The sequence below is a fragment of the Lissotriton vulgaris genome, chromosome 4_1 (genome assembly GCF_964263255.1).
Source record: "Lissotriton vulgaris chromosome 4_1, aLisVul1.2, whole genome shotgun sequence".
Classification (NCBI taxonomy): Eukaryota; Metazoa; Chordata; class Amphibia; order Caudata; family Salamandridae; genus Lissotriton; species Lissotriton vulgaris.
This window is the reverse complement of record NC_141691.1, coordinates 1,748,218,108-1,748,236,002: the sequence shown is the minus strand read 5'-3', so window position 1 is coordinate 1,748,236,002 and position 17,895 is coordinate 1,748,218,108. Positions and strand designations below refer to the sequence as shown.

At 47.3% G+C, this 17,895-nt stretch overlaps 1 protein-coding gene across 1 annotated transcript in view; it reads right to left on the bottom strand.

Moving 5' to 3' along the window:
- VPS13B (vacuolar protein sorting 13 homolog B) overlaps positions 1 to 17,895 on the bottom strand; it is a 2,999,480-nt gene that overhangs the window by 349,816 nt on the left and 2,631,769 nt on the right. Inside the window, exon 42 of the mRNA XM_086966051.1 lies at positions 12,325 to 12,674. Coding sequence (XP_086822177.1) covers positions 12,325 to 12,674 — 350 coding nt within the window. The remainder of the gene's footprint in view (positions 1 to 12,324; positions 12,675 to 17,895) is intronic.

Below are 17,895 nucleotides of genomic sequence, written 5' to 3'. Positions count from 1 at the left end.
TTATTTCCTTTAACCCCTAGCGCTGGGGAGCACTCTCTTTGCGTTGCTGGTCGGAGCAGGTGCCCACCCTGCAAAGTCGCCGCCCTTGAGGGATTCCCCGGCGTGGGGGTCCCCCTTTTGCTGACTTGCGGCACGGGTGCCCACCCCTCACTGCCTGCTGCATATTATGCCCTTGTCTACGGTGCGTGAGCCTACCCCGCTCATTGCCGTGATTCTGCCGTGTTTATAGGTCCCTGGCAGGTGCCCACCCCACCAGGAACCTTGTGCTAATTACTGAGGGAGCCTACCCCTCAAAATCACCGCCGCCGGCCCGGGGATCCTCTGAGGCGCTGTTCCCGCCTCCACACCCCCGGGCCGCGCTGCCATTGGCTGCCGCGGCAACCCGGAAGTACTGAGGCGAAAACAGGAAGCGGACGGGAGCCCACCCCGTGCTCCTGTGAGGAGAGGACTGCCGCGGCCAGAGAAGAAGCCGGAAGCGGCGGGAGCCTACCCCGCGCTCCGGCGTGCAGCCGGGACCTCAGGGACGACAGGCGCTTCCTACGCAGGGCTCCCGTGTGGAGAGGGAGCCCTGCAGGCGGAGAGGATCTCCATGAGCGGCCCAGCATACCCAGAGCCAGGAGCCCGGTAAGGTGGGGCTCGGGGGTGTCCCTGTGAGGAGAGGGGGGCGTCGGGACAAACTGCCGGTGTCCGCCCCCCCCAGTAGCACGATCCTTGATCCGGGGGCATTGGTTCCTTTTCCCGAGCCCACGAGAGGCTCCAACGACAAGGGGCATTTTTATTACTTCGAGTCCCCAGAGGAGGGACTCCACCGACGGTGCCATCTGTATCTAGAGCCCACGAGGCTCAGGGGGCATTCTGGTCATTCTGAGCCCAGGAGGCTCCCGCGTTGGTTCTGGTCCCAGTGTTTGTTTAGAGCCCACGAGGCTCTTGAGGACATTTATTTAATTTTGAGTCCCCCAAGAGGGACTCCGACGATAAAGGGGCATTTAGGGTGGTAGAGCGGCCCCGGCTGGCAGCGGGCCACTCCCCCCAGTATAGGCAGCATCTCTTTTCGAGCCTGCGAGGCTCCAAGGCCACCGTTTTTTATTCAGAGCCATGAGGCTCCTAAGGGCCCAGTTGTTTGTTTCTTGAGCCCACGAGGCTCCCACCTGTCATTGGGCCCCATTGTTTGTTTAAGAGCCCCGCAGAGAGCCAGGAGGCACGCTGGTGCCAGGCTCCCTACTACAGCTGCCCAGCACTTAGTGGGTAGTTGCCACGTTTAGGCTTGTCCTTTGGCTGCCTGCGCAGCCTGCCCTAACATTTTGGACACAGGGCGATTCAGGCCCAGAGAGGCCAGTTGGCCTGGGGGACAGTTCTGTTGTTGTGCCCTTGCGTGGGGTACATGTTCATGCCCTATGTGGTTTTTGCGCAATTGTGAGTTACCTGCCTAATGTGATTGCTGCATCATGTGTAATGTTTTATACCTCTGAATGTATGTGATGCTTAGGTGGTTGTTTTTACTAGTATAGGTATACTAGTGAGTTCCTGGTTCCCTGCGTAAAATTTTCCTAAGGTGGTTAGGGTGCGAAGGTGGTACCAGTGGTTACTGGGTGTGTGCTACATTTTCTATTTGGTACTACAATTATTATAAGTTCTATGCTCTAAGTACTATTTCTACAAAGTGCTATTCCTACAAAGTGCTGATTCTACCAAGTGCTAGTTCTAAAAAGTGTTTTATTCCTGACAGTGACGCACGTGGCCCTGTCCCATGTACCTAATCCCCTGTAAATTCTGCCCGTGCCTATGGCACATTGTAAAGTGTGTATTTATTATCTAAGGTGTTTTGTACAATACAAAGGCTATTTTTATATATAACCTTGTGTGGAGGTTCCTTTGTGGTGGGCCTTGGGTGTTGTTGCTGGGTGCGTGCGCAAACGCTTTACACCTTGCCTCTGAGATAGGCCTGACTGCTCGTGCCAAGCTACCAAGGGGGTGAGCAGGGGTTATCTTGGCGGGTGACTTCCTTGCCCTGACGTAGAATGGTGGTTTCTGCCTGACTTTGGCGCAAGTCTTAGCCAACCTGAAATCCCATTTCTAACACAGAACAATTGGAGTTTCTAACTAGCCTGTGGGGGCAGAATATGCAATACTGGAAGATCAACACGAAGCCTGAAGATCCTACTCTGTTGGGTATGGCGTCTGCTTTTCATTTTGTGGCCCCTTTCATTCTGCTGTTAGGCTCATTAAACCTGTATGAGCCTTACTTTCTCTCAGTTGAAGAGGATACTTTTACAATGTCTTTCAGTAATTGCTGTATTCTCCCTTGAAATAACTTGAGGTGAACAACAATGAAAGGGTTTCCCACTCACAGAGAAAATGGAAAGCGTGCCAAGAAGGTGAATCTATGATCAGCTTTGTGACTGATGTAACTCACTCCAGACAAAGGACTGCTTGGAGATTCTTCCTTTAAAATGTATGCTGATTGCAGGAGCATTTGTTTCAAATAAATAAAATGGTAGTCCTGGTCCATTTGGCTATGGTGCTGATAGGAACTAGAGCTCTTCTTGGTCTCTGGGGTGAATTAAAGGACGTTTGACACACATATGCTGTGTATTTTCCTGAAGAAAATGAAGCCAATGGTTCAACTGCTGTTTTAAGGTCTACCTCTTGGCATTCTATAGCAAATGAATGGGTGCCTTAAATTAAAAGCTCCAATTGCTTTGTCTATGCCAGGACAGCTTTGGTAGTTAGCTTGCTTGCCTAAAAGGCAATACCCTTCAATTGGTATATCTACAATTCTGACCTGGTTTATGTCTGAAAAAAAGCTTCAACAAAGCAGACTAAGGTGTCTTCTAGAAGATGATTTGTTGGTAGGCATCTCACAGTTAAGGGTTGCACTACTGTCGGCATGTGTTTTAGACAAAAAGGAATAAAGTTTGCGACTTTAACTCGAAAAAGTTCTAACCATTCTTTGTTAATTTGATTTATGCTCCCGTAGTCATTAAATATGTGGTGCTGATCTTTCCCATAAGGTGGAAGAGACAGCTGTAGGATTTCTTATTACGGTATGGTCTCTGTGGCAGCCATCATGTCCAACATATGCTTGAACCTTAGGACATAAACCAGGAGAATCCATTGATATTGTTATCCTACCCAGAATTCATAGCTGAATTAAATTGACCCACCTCATTAGCGTGCCTCTAGAATCTATTGAACTTTTTCTCTGGCCTAGCATTCATGGCTGAAGTAAATTAAAATGCCTTCATTAGCAGGTCACTAGAACGTAATGAACTTTTTCTCTGGTCCAGTATTTATAGCTGACGTACAATAAAATACCCTCATTAGCATGTTCCCTAGAATTTATTGAACATTTCAGCTGGTCCAGCTTTCACACCTGAAAAAGATTCAAATGATCTTATTAGCAGGTCTGTAGCATTAATAAACAAGTTACTTACCTTTGGTAATGCAATGTCTGGTATATACAATATCTAGCTACAAATTTCTTACCTTTGAATATCCCAGGCTCCAGGCGTGATCCAGAAACTTTTGCCCTTGCGCACCATCAGGGTGGATCTGTTCGGCTGAGCGTGGCATCGTTTGCTCTGTATGTGATGTCGCAGTCACCTATGTAGGTGTCACCCAAGCGCGCGGACGTCAGTTATTTTTCACTTTTTCCACACCAGAAGCACAGAGCCAGGAAGTGAACTGACTAGTGTGTGTCAAAACAAGGGTCATGTAATGGGATCAACCCAAGCCCCATAAATGAGTCTGCAGAGTGAGGAGGCATGGGTGGGTCTGTAAGGAATCTGCAGCTAGATATTGTCTCTACCAGATAATGCATTACAGAAGGTAAGTAACTTGTTCATCTGATAGAGACTTCTAGCTGCTGATTCCTTACTTCTGAATAGATCCCCAAGCCATACTTCCTGGCAGTGCGCTGCGGACAGATTACTTGACTAGAAAGTCCTGCAGGACCGAACAGGCCAAATGCCCATTTCTGTGGACCTGACTGTCCAGGCAGTAGTGTTTAGCAAACATGTAAAGTGAACCCCACGTTGCAGCCTGGCAGATGTCCAAGACTGGCACTCCACGAGCCAATGCTGTGGTCGCAGCCTTCCCCTGGTGGAATGGTCTTGTAAGCCCTCAGGAGGCTGCTTCTTAGCTAGGGCATAGCAGATCTTAATACAGGGAATGGCCCAGTCTGAAATGGTTTGTTTCTGCACTGCCCGCCCCTTTTTTAAACCCACATAACCCACAAAGAGTATGTCGTCCACCTGGAACCCTTTTGTACAGACATGGTAGAACAACATTACTCTTTTTGGGTCCAGACAATGGAGATGCTCCTCTTCCTTAGAAGGATGCAGAGGAGCAAAAATGGAGGGCATTGTGGCCGACTCACCCAGATGGAATGGGTTCACCACTTTAGGAAGGAATGATGCTTGGGTGTGAAGCACCACCTTATCCGAGAATGTCATGAGATGAGGCTTGGATGATAAAGCCAGCAGCTCACTCACCATCCTGGCAGATGAAATAGCCACTAGGAAGGCTGTTTTGGTGGTAAGCAACCAGAGGGGACAATTATGTAGTGGCTCAAAAGGAGCACACATGAGGAAGGTGAGAACTATGTTGAGATCCCACTGGGGCATAATGAAGGACGAAGGGGGAAACATATGTACAATTCCTTTCAAAAACATATTTACAATAGGGGGCTTGAATATCAAGGGTTGTCAGGCAGCCACAGGAAAGTGGACAGAGCAGAAAGATAACCCTTGAGAGTGCCCAGAGCAGAGCCCTGCAGAGCTAGGTTAAAAATAAAGAGAAGAATGTCAGAAAGAGAGGCAGAAAGAGGGTCAATAGACTTTTCTGTACAATATTTTACACATTTTTGCCAACGGCAGGCATATACCGTCTTGGGGGAGGGCCGCCTGGCTGCCAAGATAATATTACAGACTTTGGGAGGAAGGTCGAAAGCTATCAATTGTTGTCACTCAATCTCCACGCAAGGATGCAGTAACTATGTCTGCTATCAATGATTCAATGACAAACACCAGCATTGCAATCAAGACAATATAACAATAAGAATAGGAGAAAGAAAATAAGCTCTTGAGACCGTGTGGAAGAGGTAAGAAGTCCAGCCTTAAAGAAGGAGGGGGTGGGATGGCATACTAGACAGGCACCCAATAAGTCGCGAGACACTAGTATTGCGTGTGTAAATGTCTGCTGGTGAGTAGGGAGGGGGGTAGAGGAGCCCATCTTCAGCTAGTGTGGGGAAGGAATAGCACAATGCACATATGAGATGACAGTCACAAGCACTGGACAGTTTCACGAAATGACAGTCTGGGGCAAGTACGCCTTCAACAGCCAGTCATCGAGGTAGGGGAAGACAGGGACCCCAAATTTGCGCAGATGGCTGCGACTCCCGCCATCACCTTAATAAACACCCGAAGGTCGCTGGTAAAGCCAAAGAGTAGCACAGTGAACTGAAAGTGCTCGTGGTCTACCTTGAAACGCAGGTAACGCCTATGGGCAAGCAGGATAGAGACGTGAAAATACGCATCCTGCAAGTCCAGGGTTACTGGCCAGTCTCCTTGGTCTAGAGCAGACAAGACCTGAGCCAACATGAGTATCTCAAACCTCTCCTTTTTGAGGAAGAGACTTATGTCTGAAGGTCTACAATAGGACGAAGTCCTTGGTCTTTTTGGGTATCAGAAAGTAGCATGAATAGCAACCACCGCCGACTTCTGAAATCAAAATCCTCTCTGTAACCCCCTTGGCCAGGAGACCTGTAACTTCCTCTATGAACAAAACAAGATGATCCTCCGCCAGCCGTTTTTGAGATGGCGGTAAAGGAGGAGATCAAGATTGAAACGGAAGCGAGTAACCATCCCTAATGATCTGTAAGACTCATTTGTCCAATGTTATGGACTGCCTGTGGGGGAGATAATGTTAAATGCTCTCTCCAACTGGATGCCCACGGTCTTACAGAACCAAATTAGGAAGGCTGGGAGCTTGCAGCTGCTGAGGGGGACGGGTAGCAGACAAGGCCGGACTGGCCAGCCGGGCAAGCGGGCAATTCCCCGGGAGGCTGGATCCCCAGGAGGCCGGTATTGACACTTGGAGGCCAGTTTCAGCTTCTTGGAATGATCGTGCTCATTACCGATCGCGGCCGCAACTTGAAAGAGTTGGTCTTGTTCTAGCTCACATTAGTACGTCTGCTCATGCGGGCTGAAATGTTAATTTTGCCAGGGATGTTTTACGTTTCCAGGCCGGCCCTGGTGGCAGACGACTTCTGCCTAGCATTCCCACGATGTCGGAATGCACTGCATCCACGTTCTCTCACAACTTGGGCAGTCTGGCAGGACGGTGACTGGGGCATGGCTGACGCAGTTGAAAACTCCATCCGTTGTTCGAAAGGGGTGAAAGGTAGAGTGGGGATGAGGTGTCACTGAGAGGCCAAAGGACTTGGCCTATGAGTCCTTGAAGCACTCCAGCGCCGAGTCTGCCTTCTCTCCAAAGAGACAAGCCCCATCGAAGGGCATGTCTATAAGGTTGGCATAGAAAATCACCAGAGAAACCAGATGTTCTCTGCCAGGCGTGGCACCACAAGGCCACTGTCAACCAAAATGCTCTAACCAGCGAGTCAGCCTTATCCGAACCGCACCTAATGGTGAACTTTGCTGCATCTCTCCAATCTTTCACTGCCTGGGAGAGCACAGCCAGGGCCTCCTCAGGGACCTGTGGCAACTGCAAAACTTGTGCTATCGTTTCCCAAAGGGTGTGGGAGAAATGGCCCAATAGCATGCAGAATTCACTGACCGCAATGCCAGAATGGCGGAAGAAAACATCTTCTTCTCAAGTGCGTCCAGTCTCTTGGATTCCCTCCCTGGGGGGCAAAAGGAAATGCACTGTGGGACATCGAGGCTTGGTCCACCAAGGTCTCAGGAGTAGGATGTTGACTGAGGAAACTTGAATCACCCGGTGCAGGGCAGTGGCAGTGTGTGCTATAGGCTGTTCACAAAAGCCCCTGTGCTAGGCTTCGAACATGAACTTAGAAGGACATCTGTTATTTCCTCATTGAATGGCAAAATGTGTTCAGATGAGGAAGCACCAGGTTGAAGCAGTTCAGTCAAGAGATTAGTCTTGACTTACAACGAGGGCAGCTCCAGGCCAAGTATCTCTGCCCCCCTCTTTAACACCATAGCATAAGAAGCCCCCTCCTCCGTAGCCACAGTTGTTGGAGAGCATATCAGTATCTGGAGAGGTGTCAAGACCACTAGCCTCAGCAAGCTCCTTATACCAGCCCAAATCCTCGCCAGGATTGTCTAACTGTTGTTCTAAAGGGACCAAAGACCCCTGACACTCTTCTTCCATGCCTGCAACCTCTTCACATTTGTAAAAAATATATATTTCTGTTGACAGTTTTTTAATTAAATCACAATACAAATCATTGTATTTTTGTAGATGACAGTAGTATTGTTATGTAACCCTAGGACATACATTCTGTACTCAAAGGGAGTACATGTTGTTGTAGTTCACTTGTCCTGTTTGTAAAGGGATGCCAGGGGGGAACTGGGGAGAAGAAACCGGGGATTTAATGAGGGAAGGGATCAGGATACGTGCTACATATAGGGCATCCGGGTCATGTCAGTAACAGCCAACAGGTGTATCATCGCGTTGTTTGCGGGCTATCGTAGGGCAGTGTTACTAGTAGTGGTGTCCTGTGCGGTGCGTTGTGAAGTTGTTGTGCAGTGTGCGTTGGTTGGGATGGTGGGAGCGGTGTCACGCATATCCCCGAGTGGAGCTTGCGCCTCGGAGTTTGGTGGGGTGCTTTGGGAGGCGCCTGGATCGGTGCGCTCGTGCAATTGTTTGAACTGGTGGGACAATAGGGCCCATTCCATAGATATGGGATGTTTTCGCAGTCCGCGTGCCTCCTCCTCACGCAGCGTGTCTTCTTCTGCCATTGCCCATTTCATCACCGCACCCACCCACGCCTCCAACAGGGGGGCTAGCATGGCTCACCAGTGCATGGCGATACTTCTTTTTGCTAGGAGTGTTGCGAGTGACGCAAAGCGGGCAGTGACTTTTTGTGTTTTTGGTCGTCGGAACATTCCGAGGGCGACCGCCTCCCACGTGTGAATATCCTTGAGACCTGTGAGTTCTTTAAGTGTCTTGAGAACTATGGCCCAGTACGGTTGTAAGGTGGGGCAGCTCCAGAACATTTGCTGGAAGTGTGCCTCGGGTGAGTGACATCTGGGACAGTGAAACTAGGGTTCCGGGTAGAATCGTTGTAGGCGGGCTAGTGTTTGATATGCTCTATGTAGGAAATAATACTGTATGTTTTTGAAGTGGGAATTCCGAGACACCTTCTTGGGGAACTCTAATGCCCTTTCCCACTCCCCATCGTGCAGTTGACCCTCAAGTTCGTTCTCCCATTTGCCTCGGAGAGCATGCAGTGGTTTTTTAGTTAGTTCTCGTATGGACTTATACAACCACGTGACTTAGTGGCGGCCTGTTCCCATGTATAGGATGGTGTGGACAACCGGGTGTGTTGTTGGCTCACCCGTGGATATGTCAAAATGCGGTCGGAAGTGTTCTAGGAGCTGTTGGCGTGTCAAAAACTGCCCCGGAGGGAAGATCGTAATACTCCATGAGCTGGTCGTTGGGCCGAAGTTGGCAACCTCTTCAAAATGTACAGGCAACGACCGAGTCTTTGGGCTCTGCCGGCGCCTGAGTCGACCGACATCAATTTGACTCCGAGTTGTCGGGAATCCGAATGGGGCTGGTGCAGGAGCATCTACTTCGGGGTCGGATTCGGGGAAGGTCGCGTTTGCACAACCAGTGACGTTCCGGATCCATGAGACCCCACAGAGGTCGAGGCCGGAGCCATCAGCACACAACTTGTTGGGACCTCCCCTGACCTTGCGGGGCCCGAAGGCACACCAGATGGGTCATCTCGTTAAAATACTTAGCGCTTGGCCTCTTAATTCTTTTTTTTGAGCAGGGGGTCACACCAGCTCCCGTAAACGGGGGGAGGTGCAGAGTCAAACCTAGCGCCGCAGGACCATGCCTGGAAATTCAATGTTAGCCCCTTCTTTCGTCAATCCTCGACAGACTAGGTGATGCCAAATTCCACTTAGACTTCTTCTTGTGCTTCTACCCCGAGTGTCCTGAGAACCTCGAGTGTGATAAATAGGACTTGGGGCTCCAGGAACGGTCCTGTGACTTTCTTTTCCTTGAGCAGGACCGGGACCTCTGAGGAGTCACGCTCAGTGGCATCGACTGCCAGGCCGCAGGCAGCTTTAGGGAATGCTCCCTCATAGCTTTCAGTGCCATGGACTGGCCGTCTGAGAGCGACATTGAGCCGTGGTCATGCTCAAGACACCATAAGCAAACAAGGTGCTAGTTGGTAACCTTCCTAGATGTCATTCTTCGATATATAAAGAAAGAATCTTTGACAAAACGTCGAAAAAAATCTGTCAAAAAGAGACCGAGGAGTAGCTCTTCTCTGGATCAGCACTAACTGACGTGGAAAGAAAAGACGTCCACGCGCCTGGGTGGCACCTCCATAGTTGACAGTGACATCACATCGGGCGCCAATGACGCCGACAACGCCACGTGGAGTCAAACTGAACCACCCGAAGGCATGCAGGGGTACTGCTCATGCAAACGTTTCCAGATCCATTATGATTCCTGGGAAATTCAAAGGTAAGGAATCTGCAGCTAGAAGTCTCTATCAGATTGAACCTTTTTGCATTCATATCTCAAGTAGTTGAAAAATGCGCTCATTAAGAGGTCTCTAGAATCTGTTGAACGTTTTTATCTGGCCCAGCATTCATAGCTTAAGCAGATTAAAATGGCAGATTACAATAGCAGGTCTCTAAAATGAATATAATGTCAGCTGATTGAGATTGAAGCAAAAGCCCAATTTCTTAAGCTGCAGACTGAAGAGAGAGGCCACATTCTAAGGCCACATTCAAATCTGATTTTGCATGGCAGAGGGGAAACATTAGGTGCTGACTAGGGAGCCACACATCTATCCCTCACTTGTAACTGAGGGCTCATTTTGTTTTGTTAGAATGTGTTTATTAGATTTTATTCAAATGTAGAGCAAGCTGCTACAAACAACACCGCAGGCAGAGATCCGCTGCAACATGCGGCACATGCACAGGATATATATATCAAGCTTTAGGATCGGCGGTACCTCTATGTCTGCTATCAATGTCTCAATGACAAACACCAGCATTGAAATCAAAACAATATAACAATAAGAATAGGAGAAAGAAAATAAGCTCTTAAGACCGTGTGGAAGAAGTAAGAAGTCCTAAAGAAGGAGGGGGGTGGGAGTGCATACTAGACAGGTGCCCAATAAGTCGTGAGACACCAGTATTGCGTGTGTATAGGTCTACTGTTGAGTAGGGAGGGGGGTAGAGGAGCCCATCTAAAGCTAGTGTGAGGGTAGGGATAGCACAGTGCATATATGAGAGGACAATCACAAGCGCTGGACAGTTTCATGTAGGGACACAGTGATCACCCCGTTCACTGAATCGATAGGATGTGGGTTCTGAGTGCATGTGTATCGTTCTTGGCTTCCACATTAAGTAGGAAGGGCTCCCAACACTCGCTGCCGGCACAGGGGATCCCCATGACCTTGGAGTCCTTGAAGGGTGTGAGATTCCATATGAGTCCATGTCAGGAGGTCGCGGATCCATCGTTGATGGTCCGGGGTTGCGGAGGACTTCCAGGCCGTGCCTTTGTGACTGAGGGTTTTGAACATAAAATTCATGGTCATCCTTTTCCTACATTACACAGATATCGGCACTGGGTGGTATTTGAAGATCACAGGTTTTTCAGGGTGATGAAAAAAAACCATGTCACTAATGCGTTCAATTAAAACAGCGAGATAATCTCTGCCTGTAGGTTAAGTGAGATTTCTCCAGACAGGGGTTTTGACTGTAATACAATGTCTTTTGTTGAGAGTCTCTCAGTTTCAATAACAAGATTCTCATCAATGGGGATCTCCTTCTCATTGTAGCGATTCATGAGAATAAGCAAAATAAGCCTCCATAGCGATACAGGAGATTAGAATTCAATGAGTCCAATAAAGGATATTTTCAAATGTTTAGTTCTAAAGCCATGCTTTGAGGAGGAAAGTGCTCTGACTGCAAAGCGTTTTGTTTGTTGTGAAGGAAACTCACCTTCGGTCTCATGAAAAATCTAAGAGTTTGCATACCATGACTTCTTGATGGGGAACTGCAACCTATCCGGCAAATGGGGATGTTGAGGTCTGAACACAAGTTATCAAGAATCTGTACATTCAGCTCTTCTGACACACTATACCCCTGCTTACATTTTCACATGCTCTGAAGTGAAACCTTTTTTCCTTATTTTATCTGGAAAAGGATCCACATTGAGAGGACACAATGATTTAGCAGGATTACACCAGGACAAAATGATTAAGCAGGATTACACCAGGTCTCAATGCCCTCACAGGCTAAGAAATCTTGCCAGAATTAAACTGGCAACTCTAAGAGCTTCCTTCTGTTGAATAAAAACATTTGCTTCCTTTTTTCGACTCTATCATGACACTGAGTCCCAAAAGGGCTGAAATGAGCATTTGGATGTTAAGTGCGTTTGAGGTGGTTTGCCTTTCTCTAAGTCAAATAGCTGACAGTAATCTCTTGAACATAACTTTTGCTCCAACCAAGGGGAAGAGACACCAACTATCCCACCACTCTCAGATTGCAGAGTTAAATACCGGCAAAGCAGACTTGGCCCCTCAACCACCGAGGACAACAGATTGAATAGCATTATCACAGAACTCTGAAACTTGGATAACTTAGTGATTTGTAAGATGGCACTTGTTATTATTAATACTATATCCTTCTTTTAATTTTCACTTCATAGATTTTCTGTTGTTAAACCTTGATGAAAGCCAAAAACCTATGTGACTTGCTGGATCCTACATTTCTAACTTTATATCCAACTGCATGAGCACTTTACAAAACACCAAATGAATGAAATCCTGGCTATTAAATACTGAATAGTTCAGACATGTTTGTTATACAGTATAACGTTGTTTGATGTGATAGTAACCTCTTGTATTGAAAATCACATTCCATGTTAAATGGTTCAACTACCACGAGAAAAATAGGAACTAATCCTCTGCACCCACTACAAAGAGGAAAGCCAGCAGTGGCAAGAAGGTCTTGTAGGTGGAACGTTAAGTTCAGACACTGAGAGAAATGTGAAAGTATTTGGAAAGAGACAGATACTGCTAGATTCCATGATCTATTATCTGAACAAAAGGCACGCGTTTTACTTCAAATATGTACTTGATATGCCTACCTGCTGCCAAGCCTGGACAGCCGTGTTGAGGGAATGAACTGCATGCTGCCCTACATCTACAAAGATTGGCTCCAGCAAGACGGTGCAGTCCAGGAGTTTTTCCAGCGCACCGCTGCACATGGCCACCTGTCCGTGGACGGCGAAGGGTCTCACCACGCGCTGCCATGTCAGGTTACGGCACTCTAGGAGCTTGCAGTCGGCAGATGTGGCGCACTGGATCTCACGACAGATGTAGCCATCACTCCACTGGCGAAGATATGAGCAGGGCTCTTTAAATGAAACAATCATGTATTCCAGCTCCGATGGTAATGTTTTGTCTGAAGCAAATGGTTGAAGACATCGGGGTGGTACTTTGAAGAAAAGAAACAAAATGAGTACCTGGACGAGGAATGGAAACGGCACAACTATTTATACAGCACAGCAGTTCAACTAAGTCCTTTATTGCGATGGCTTTCTAGTCAGACTTTGGTAGACATAGGCATAATGTTACATTTTCCAAACATTTCAGGAGAGTACTTACTCATTAGCGTTTGACTTTCACGGTTAAACTACTTTTCAGTTACATTTGACCATGTTAATGATAAGGAAGTTCCTTACGACTTTCTTATTAACTGCAATGCTTTTTTGACATCTGAGAAGGAATTCCAGTGCTGTCAAACTCCTTGCAGGCTGTGAACTAATTAGCTTCAAGAAAGTGTAGCATTTTATAGGTACCTTGGTCTATGCTTGTTAGGCCCAGGCTCTAAATGAGATGCATTATCAGTACTGTGATACTTTGCTATCAATTATCTGATTTATTTCCAAGGAGTATACTTTTTACTTGGAAGACGTTCCTTCCCCTACAGCACTGGCAAACTTAATAAGTCTTGTTTTTTGGCTTGCAGACCTATTGGCTTTGCTAATGTTTTTCCTGGTGGTGTTTAAAGATCATACAGCATGACATTGCAACCATTTTAAAGTTCCAAGATGGCAATATCCCCTTTCCAGTGGAAATAAAAAAATACAAAAATACAAAAAATAAATACATTTGGGAAACGCGCGGCTTGGTAGCAAATTACTGCAGACAGAGCCTTAAAATAAATTTGAAGAAAGGATGCAATGGGGATACACAGAGAAGCAACTGTGAACTTATTAGGAGTGTAAGTATATGCCAGAGCAATTGGAAGATGGGGGTGGGGAGCGAGTGGAGGTTAGGAAGGAGGAATGGGGGTTGGGGAGGGGGATAGGCAGATTAACGGAGGACTTGGGTGACGGCAGGTGGTTTAAAAAACAAATAAAAAAGCCGAATTTGACTGGGGGTGGCAATAGGTGTGAGCATGAGGGAAGGATATGTGCGGGAGAAGCAGCACATGGTAGAAAGAGTAAGAAAACACACACTTCCATGGAGTACTAGAAGCGAAAGAAAAAAATAGTTCCCTCAATTTGAGCAGTTGACGGATAAAATTATCCAGTCATAGATGTGGAAAAGATACTATGCTCAAGTCGACAGACAGACATAAGAGGAGGAAGGTAGCCATTCAATATGAAGCAAGTAAATGAGATTGACAAGTAAGCCCATGATAAGCAGTGCGATACCAAAGGGGATGATGGACGGAGTGCTTGAGCTTCTCCATCTAACAGACTATATTTTGGCAACTTCTGTGTATATTTTGACAATTTGACGATGGGGCTCTACTTATCGGCGGGAATCGGCAAATTTGATCGACGGGGCCAAGGCTGAGACTGTTGTTTCGGTTTCACACTATGGTTTCATCGGTAACGAGATTGCTTTACTAGGTTATCGGAGACCGGGCAGGGTTTATAGTTTCCTCCGGTGTAATTTTCTATTGTATTCTGCTCGATTGTGTCAGCTTTGTGGGGGATTCTTTGTTAAGGCGGTGTGGAGAGACCGGGAATGCGTACGATAAAGCCCTCCTCCATTTCTACTTTTAGTGTAGGGGTTTAGTTCTTCTTTATTTCTCTTTGTTCTTCCTATATTTCGGGTTTCAGTTATTTGGGGCGACAGGCACGCTGCTAGGGGGGTAGGCCGTAGTCATCTGAAGGGGTGCAGGGTTGGGGGAGGGGAATTTTTGTTTTTCCTTTATTGTTTCTATTGCCTTTTTTCTCTTTCGTATCCTTCCTTTTGCCTTTTCTTTTGCTTCTTCCTTTTTCGGGTCAGCGTAGTGGGTCCACTCTTCTGTCAAATATCGATTTTTCTTATCTGTGCCTATACTTTTCACGGTATTTCAGTATCATTGGGCGGGCGCTTAACTGGTGCGAACTGGGATTGTATGCTTGTTTATCCTGAATTGTATGCCTTAGCGCCACTGTCTTAAATGAGATCGATCTAACTGTGGAAATCCTACTATTTTGCCCGCCCTTTATGCGACTCTGTGATATTGTATGGCACCTGATCCTTCTATTTTTATATTGTAAAATGGTGCCTTTAGAATCCTGTCATTCGCATGGTATGCTTAATAGCCAGTTTTAATTGAATGTGTGGTACATTCGCTTCCCCGGCTGCCGAGTCGTGTCCTAACTGACTTGCTGTGATGAAACTGATTAGCGGCAGGCCCTGGTAGTTGTAGGCCCATATTTGTAACTGGTTGAAGTACCAATAAAGGTTTTCCCCCCCCCAAAAAAGAAGAAAAAAAAGCATGATGATGGATTAAACCCAGATCAGTTGACTGGGGGTGAGTGTTTGATTTGCTCAAACGCTCCGTCCATCATCTCCTTTGGTATCGCATAATAAGCAGTGGGCTGAATTAAAGCCAACTGTAAGTACTGGTGTTGTTCACAATATGTCTTTTGACAACAGACAGCTAAAGTTGTCTGGGGTGACCCCTAAAACAGAGCTTTAAATTCAAGCCTTATGGGTTTCAGCAGCACTGGGCACCCTGGGTGTACTGCTGGGCTTTGGCAAATGGGACCTGATAGGGCTGTCAAGGATTGGGGATCTCTGGGCACAGGAAGCAGTCATTCCCTTTACTGACTTACAGAGAGGCAACAATTTAGCTCCCACTGAGATGTATCGCTACTTGCAAGCTTGACATGCTCTCCAAACAATTCAGCCCAGAGGTGAAGAACTACCTGAATCCTCCCCTTTAGAAGATCGACTACTCGATGACCATGACAAGCAAAGCGATCTCCCTCACATATCGCATCAGTAACACCCCTGACACCCTAATTCATCTGCATGAGAAAAGAGCTTTAGATTTGGGCGAAATAGAGGATGATGACTGGCCCGAGGTCTTGGCAACTCTAAGGGAAATAGCAATAAGGGCTGGATTCTGTCTGGTACAGCTTAAAATATTGCACAGAACCTATTTCCCCAGTGCCACGTTAATGAAAATAGGTAGAGCACCAGATGACTCCTGTTGCAGAAAGTATACCCAGAAAGGTACCTTTTTCCATATTGTAGGACGCTGGCTCTGTATATACTATACCACAGTGAAGTATAGTGTGCACAGATTCCAGGGAGTCCCCAGATGTATAGCAGAGACTAAATTAGGTAAGTACTAACAGCTCTCTTTGTTATAGTGTTGGCAAGCAGTTAGGCTTATCCAGAGAGTGTGTTAAGCATGTATTGTATTCACTCAATCAAGACTGATGGCACACACTCAGTGACCAATTGGGTAAATTTGTATTTTATTTCTAGAACCAAGCAGGACTTGGTACAGGTAAGTAAAATATACTTTACATTGTAAACATTTACATAGAAATGCAATTGAGGATGAATTTGCAGTTATTACAGGTTGGTATCACTTTAAAATGCAGTTTGAATTACACAGATTTTTTTTAAATTACTTTTGGATTACTTTGGTAACTGGGGATGGTATGCCTAGATACCACACCTAGGATTCTTACAATACACGGTAAGTAAGACTTTTTATACTTTGCAGGTTAATTCTCTTTTCTCCATACAAACATCAGTTCAACATAGAACATTTTAGGCCCAAAATCTCTTTAACATGGGTTCCTATGGGAGAAAAAGTGTTAGCGGGTTCTCAGTTAAGTACAAGACTTACGAGGAGTTTTGGGGGTAAGGATTAAGGTTCCCCAAGGTCTAGATGGTCACTTGAGCTCGAGCACCAGGGGCACTGGGGTGGCTGGGTGGAGAGTGCAGGGGCCCAGTGTTAGCCTCTGAGGCTAAAGGGGCCTTAAGTTAGGGACTACTGAAAAGCAGGCCACTTGGGTGTCGGAGCAAAGCTCCCGCGGTTGAAGTCAGCCCTGCAGGGGCCAATAACCATCACAGGAGCTGTATAAGGACATCGGGGACACTGTGCTTTTCAATGTAGTCCTTCAGTTATGTGAAGTTGCTGCAGGCTTGGGCAGCAACACTTCCTGAAGGCGACCACCATCAGGAGAGGTAAGTTGGGATCTTGGGGGATGCCGGAACACCGTGGGTTGGGCCACCCAAGGCCGTGGGGCGTTGGGTGCAGGGGTGTCTTCTGGCTTCGGGTTTTCTTACCAGGTTGTGGGGACTCTTCAGGTTGAGGCTGCAGGCGTCGTCTGGAGGCTTGAGGGAGGTTGGGGATCAATAGATCCCAGGCCAGGATCACTGGGGAAACCTCCTCATGGTATTGGACCACTCGATCTCGGGCCGTCGGGTTCAGAATCGTGGAGTCGTCAGAATCCTGATTGTGGTATTGGACTCTTTGTTGAGCAAATCCGGAGCTCACGGGAGACAGAGTCTGTAAGGTAAGTGCAGGGCAGATCCTCCGGGCTCTGGGGGCTGCTGGACACGCTGGTTTCTTCGCTGTAGGCAGGTCAGAGTTGGGACAAGCGGGTAGGGCTGGGGCCAAAGCAGTAGGTGTCCTCTTTTTCCTGGGTCAGCCCGGCTCTTCGGTCCTTCTTCTTTCTTCCTCAAATCTGAGGAGGCAAGGTTCAGGGTTGCCACTAAATACTACATTTAGGGGTGTAAAGGGGTGTGCAGGTCTGGACTAATGGGTTCCTTCCTTGGGGTGGGTACACCCCCTATTATGCCACACTCCATGAGCTTCTTCCTAATTGGCTCAGTCCCCCCATCTTTAAGATGGAGAGGACTGAGATGTGAGCTTCACCTCACCCTCACCCTCCCCCTCCCCCTTGAGGGGTGGGGTTGACAAAGGTGGGCACACCTCTCTTCCAAGCTTGGTTTTCCTGCCGATTCTCCAAAGTGGGGGCCAGAACCGGTGGGAACCCATTTGCTGGGGGCAGCAAAAGGCAGGGACAGCCTCCAAAGGTGGCAGGCCTCTGAAGCTTCCCCTTCATGCACCCAGTCCATCCCAGGGGATAAGCCACAACACTTATGCCCAGGATGGGCTTTGTTTCTGGACACAGAGAGAAGAGACTCTCAACACACTGGTCCAGAAACCTGTTTGGTGGTGGCAAATGGCGGGCAGTCATTAAGGAACCACATCAAGGCTGGTCAATTTTAAGGGGGCATCTGTAAGACAGTTTACAGTGCAGTTTACATTAAATTCCACACTGGCATCAGTAAAGCCATTATGGAGCTGTGGAGTTCGTATTGACAAACTGCCAGACCATATACTCTTTATGTCTTTACTACACTTACAGTGTCTAGTGGAGTGGTGTGGCTCAATGGTTAGA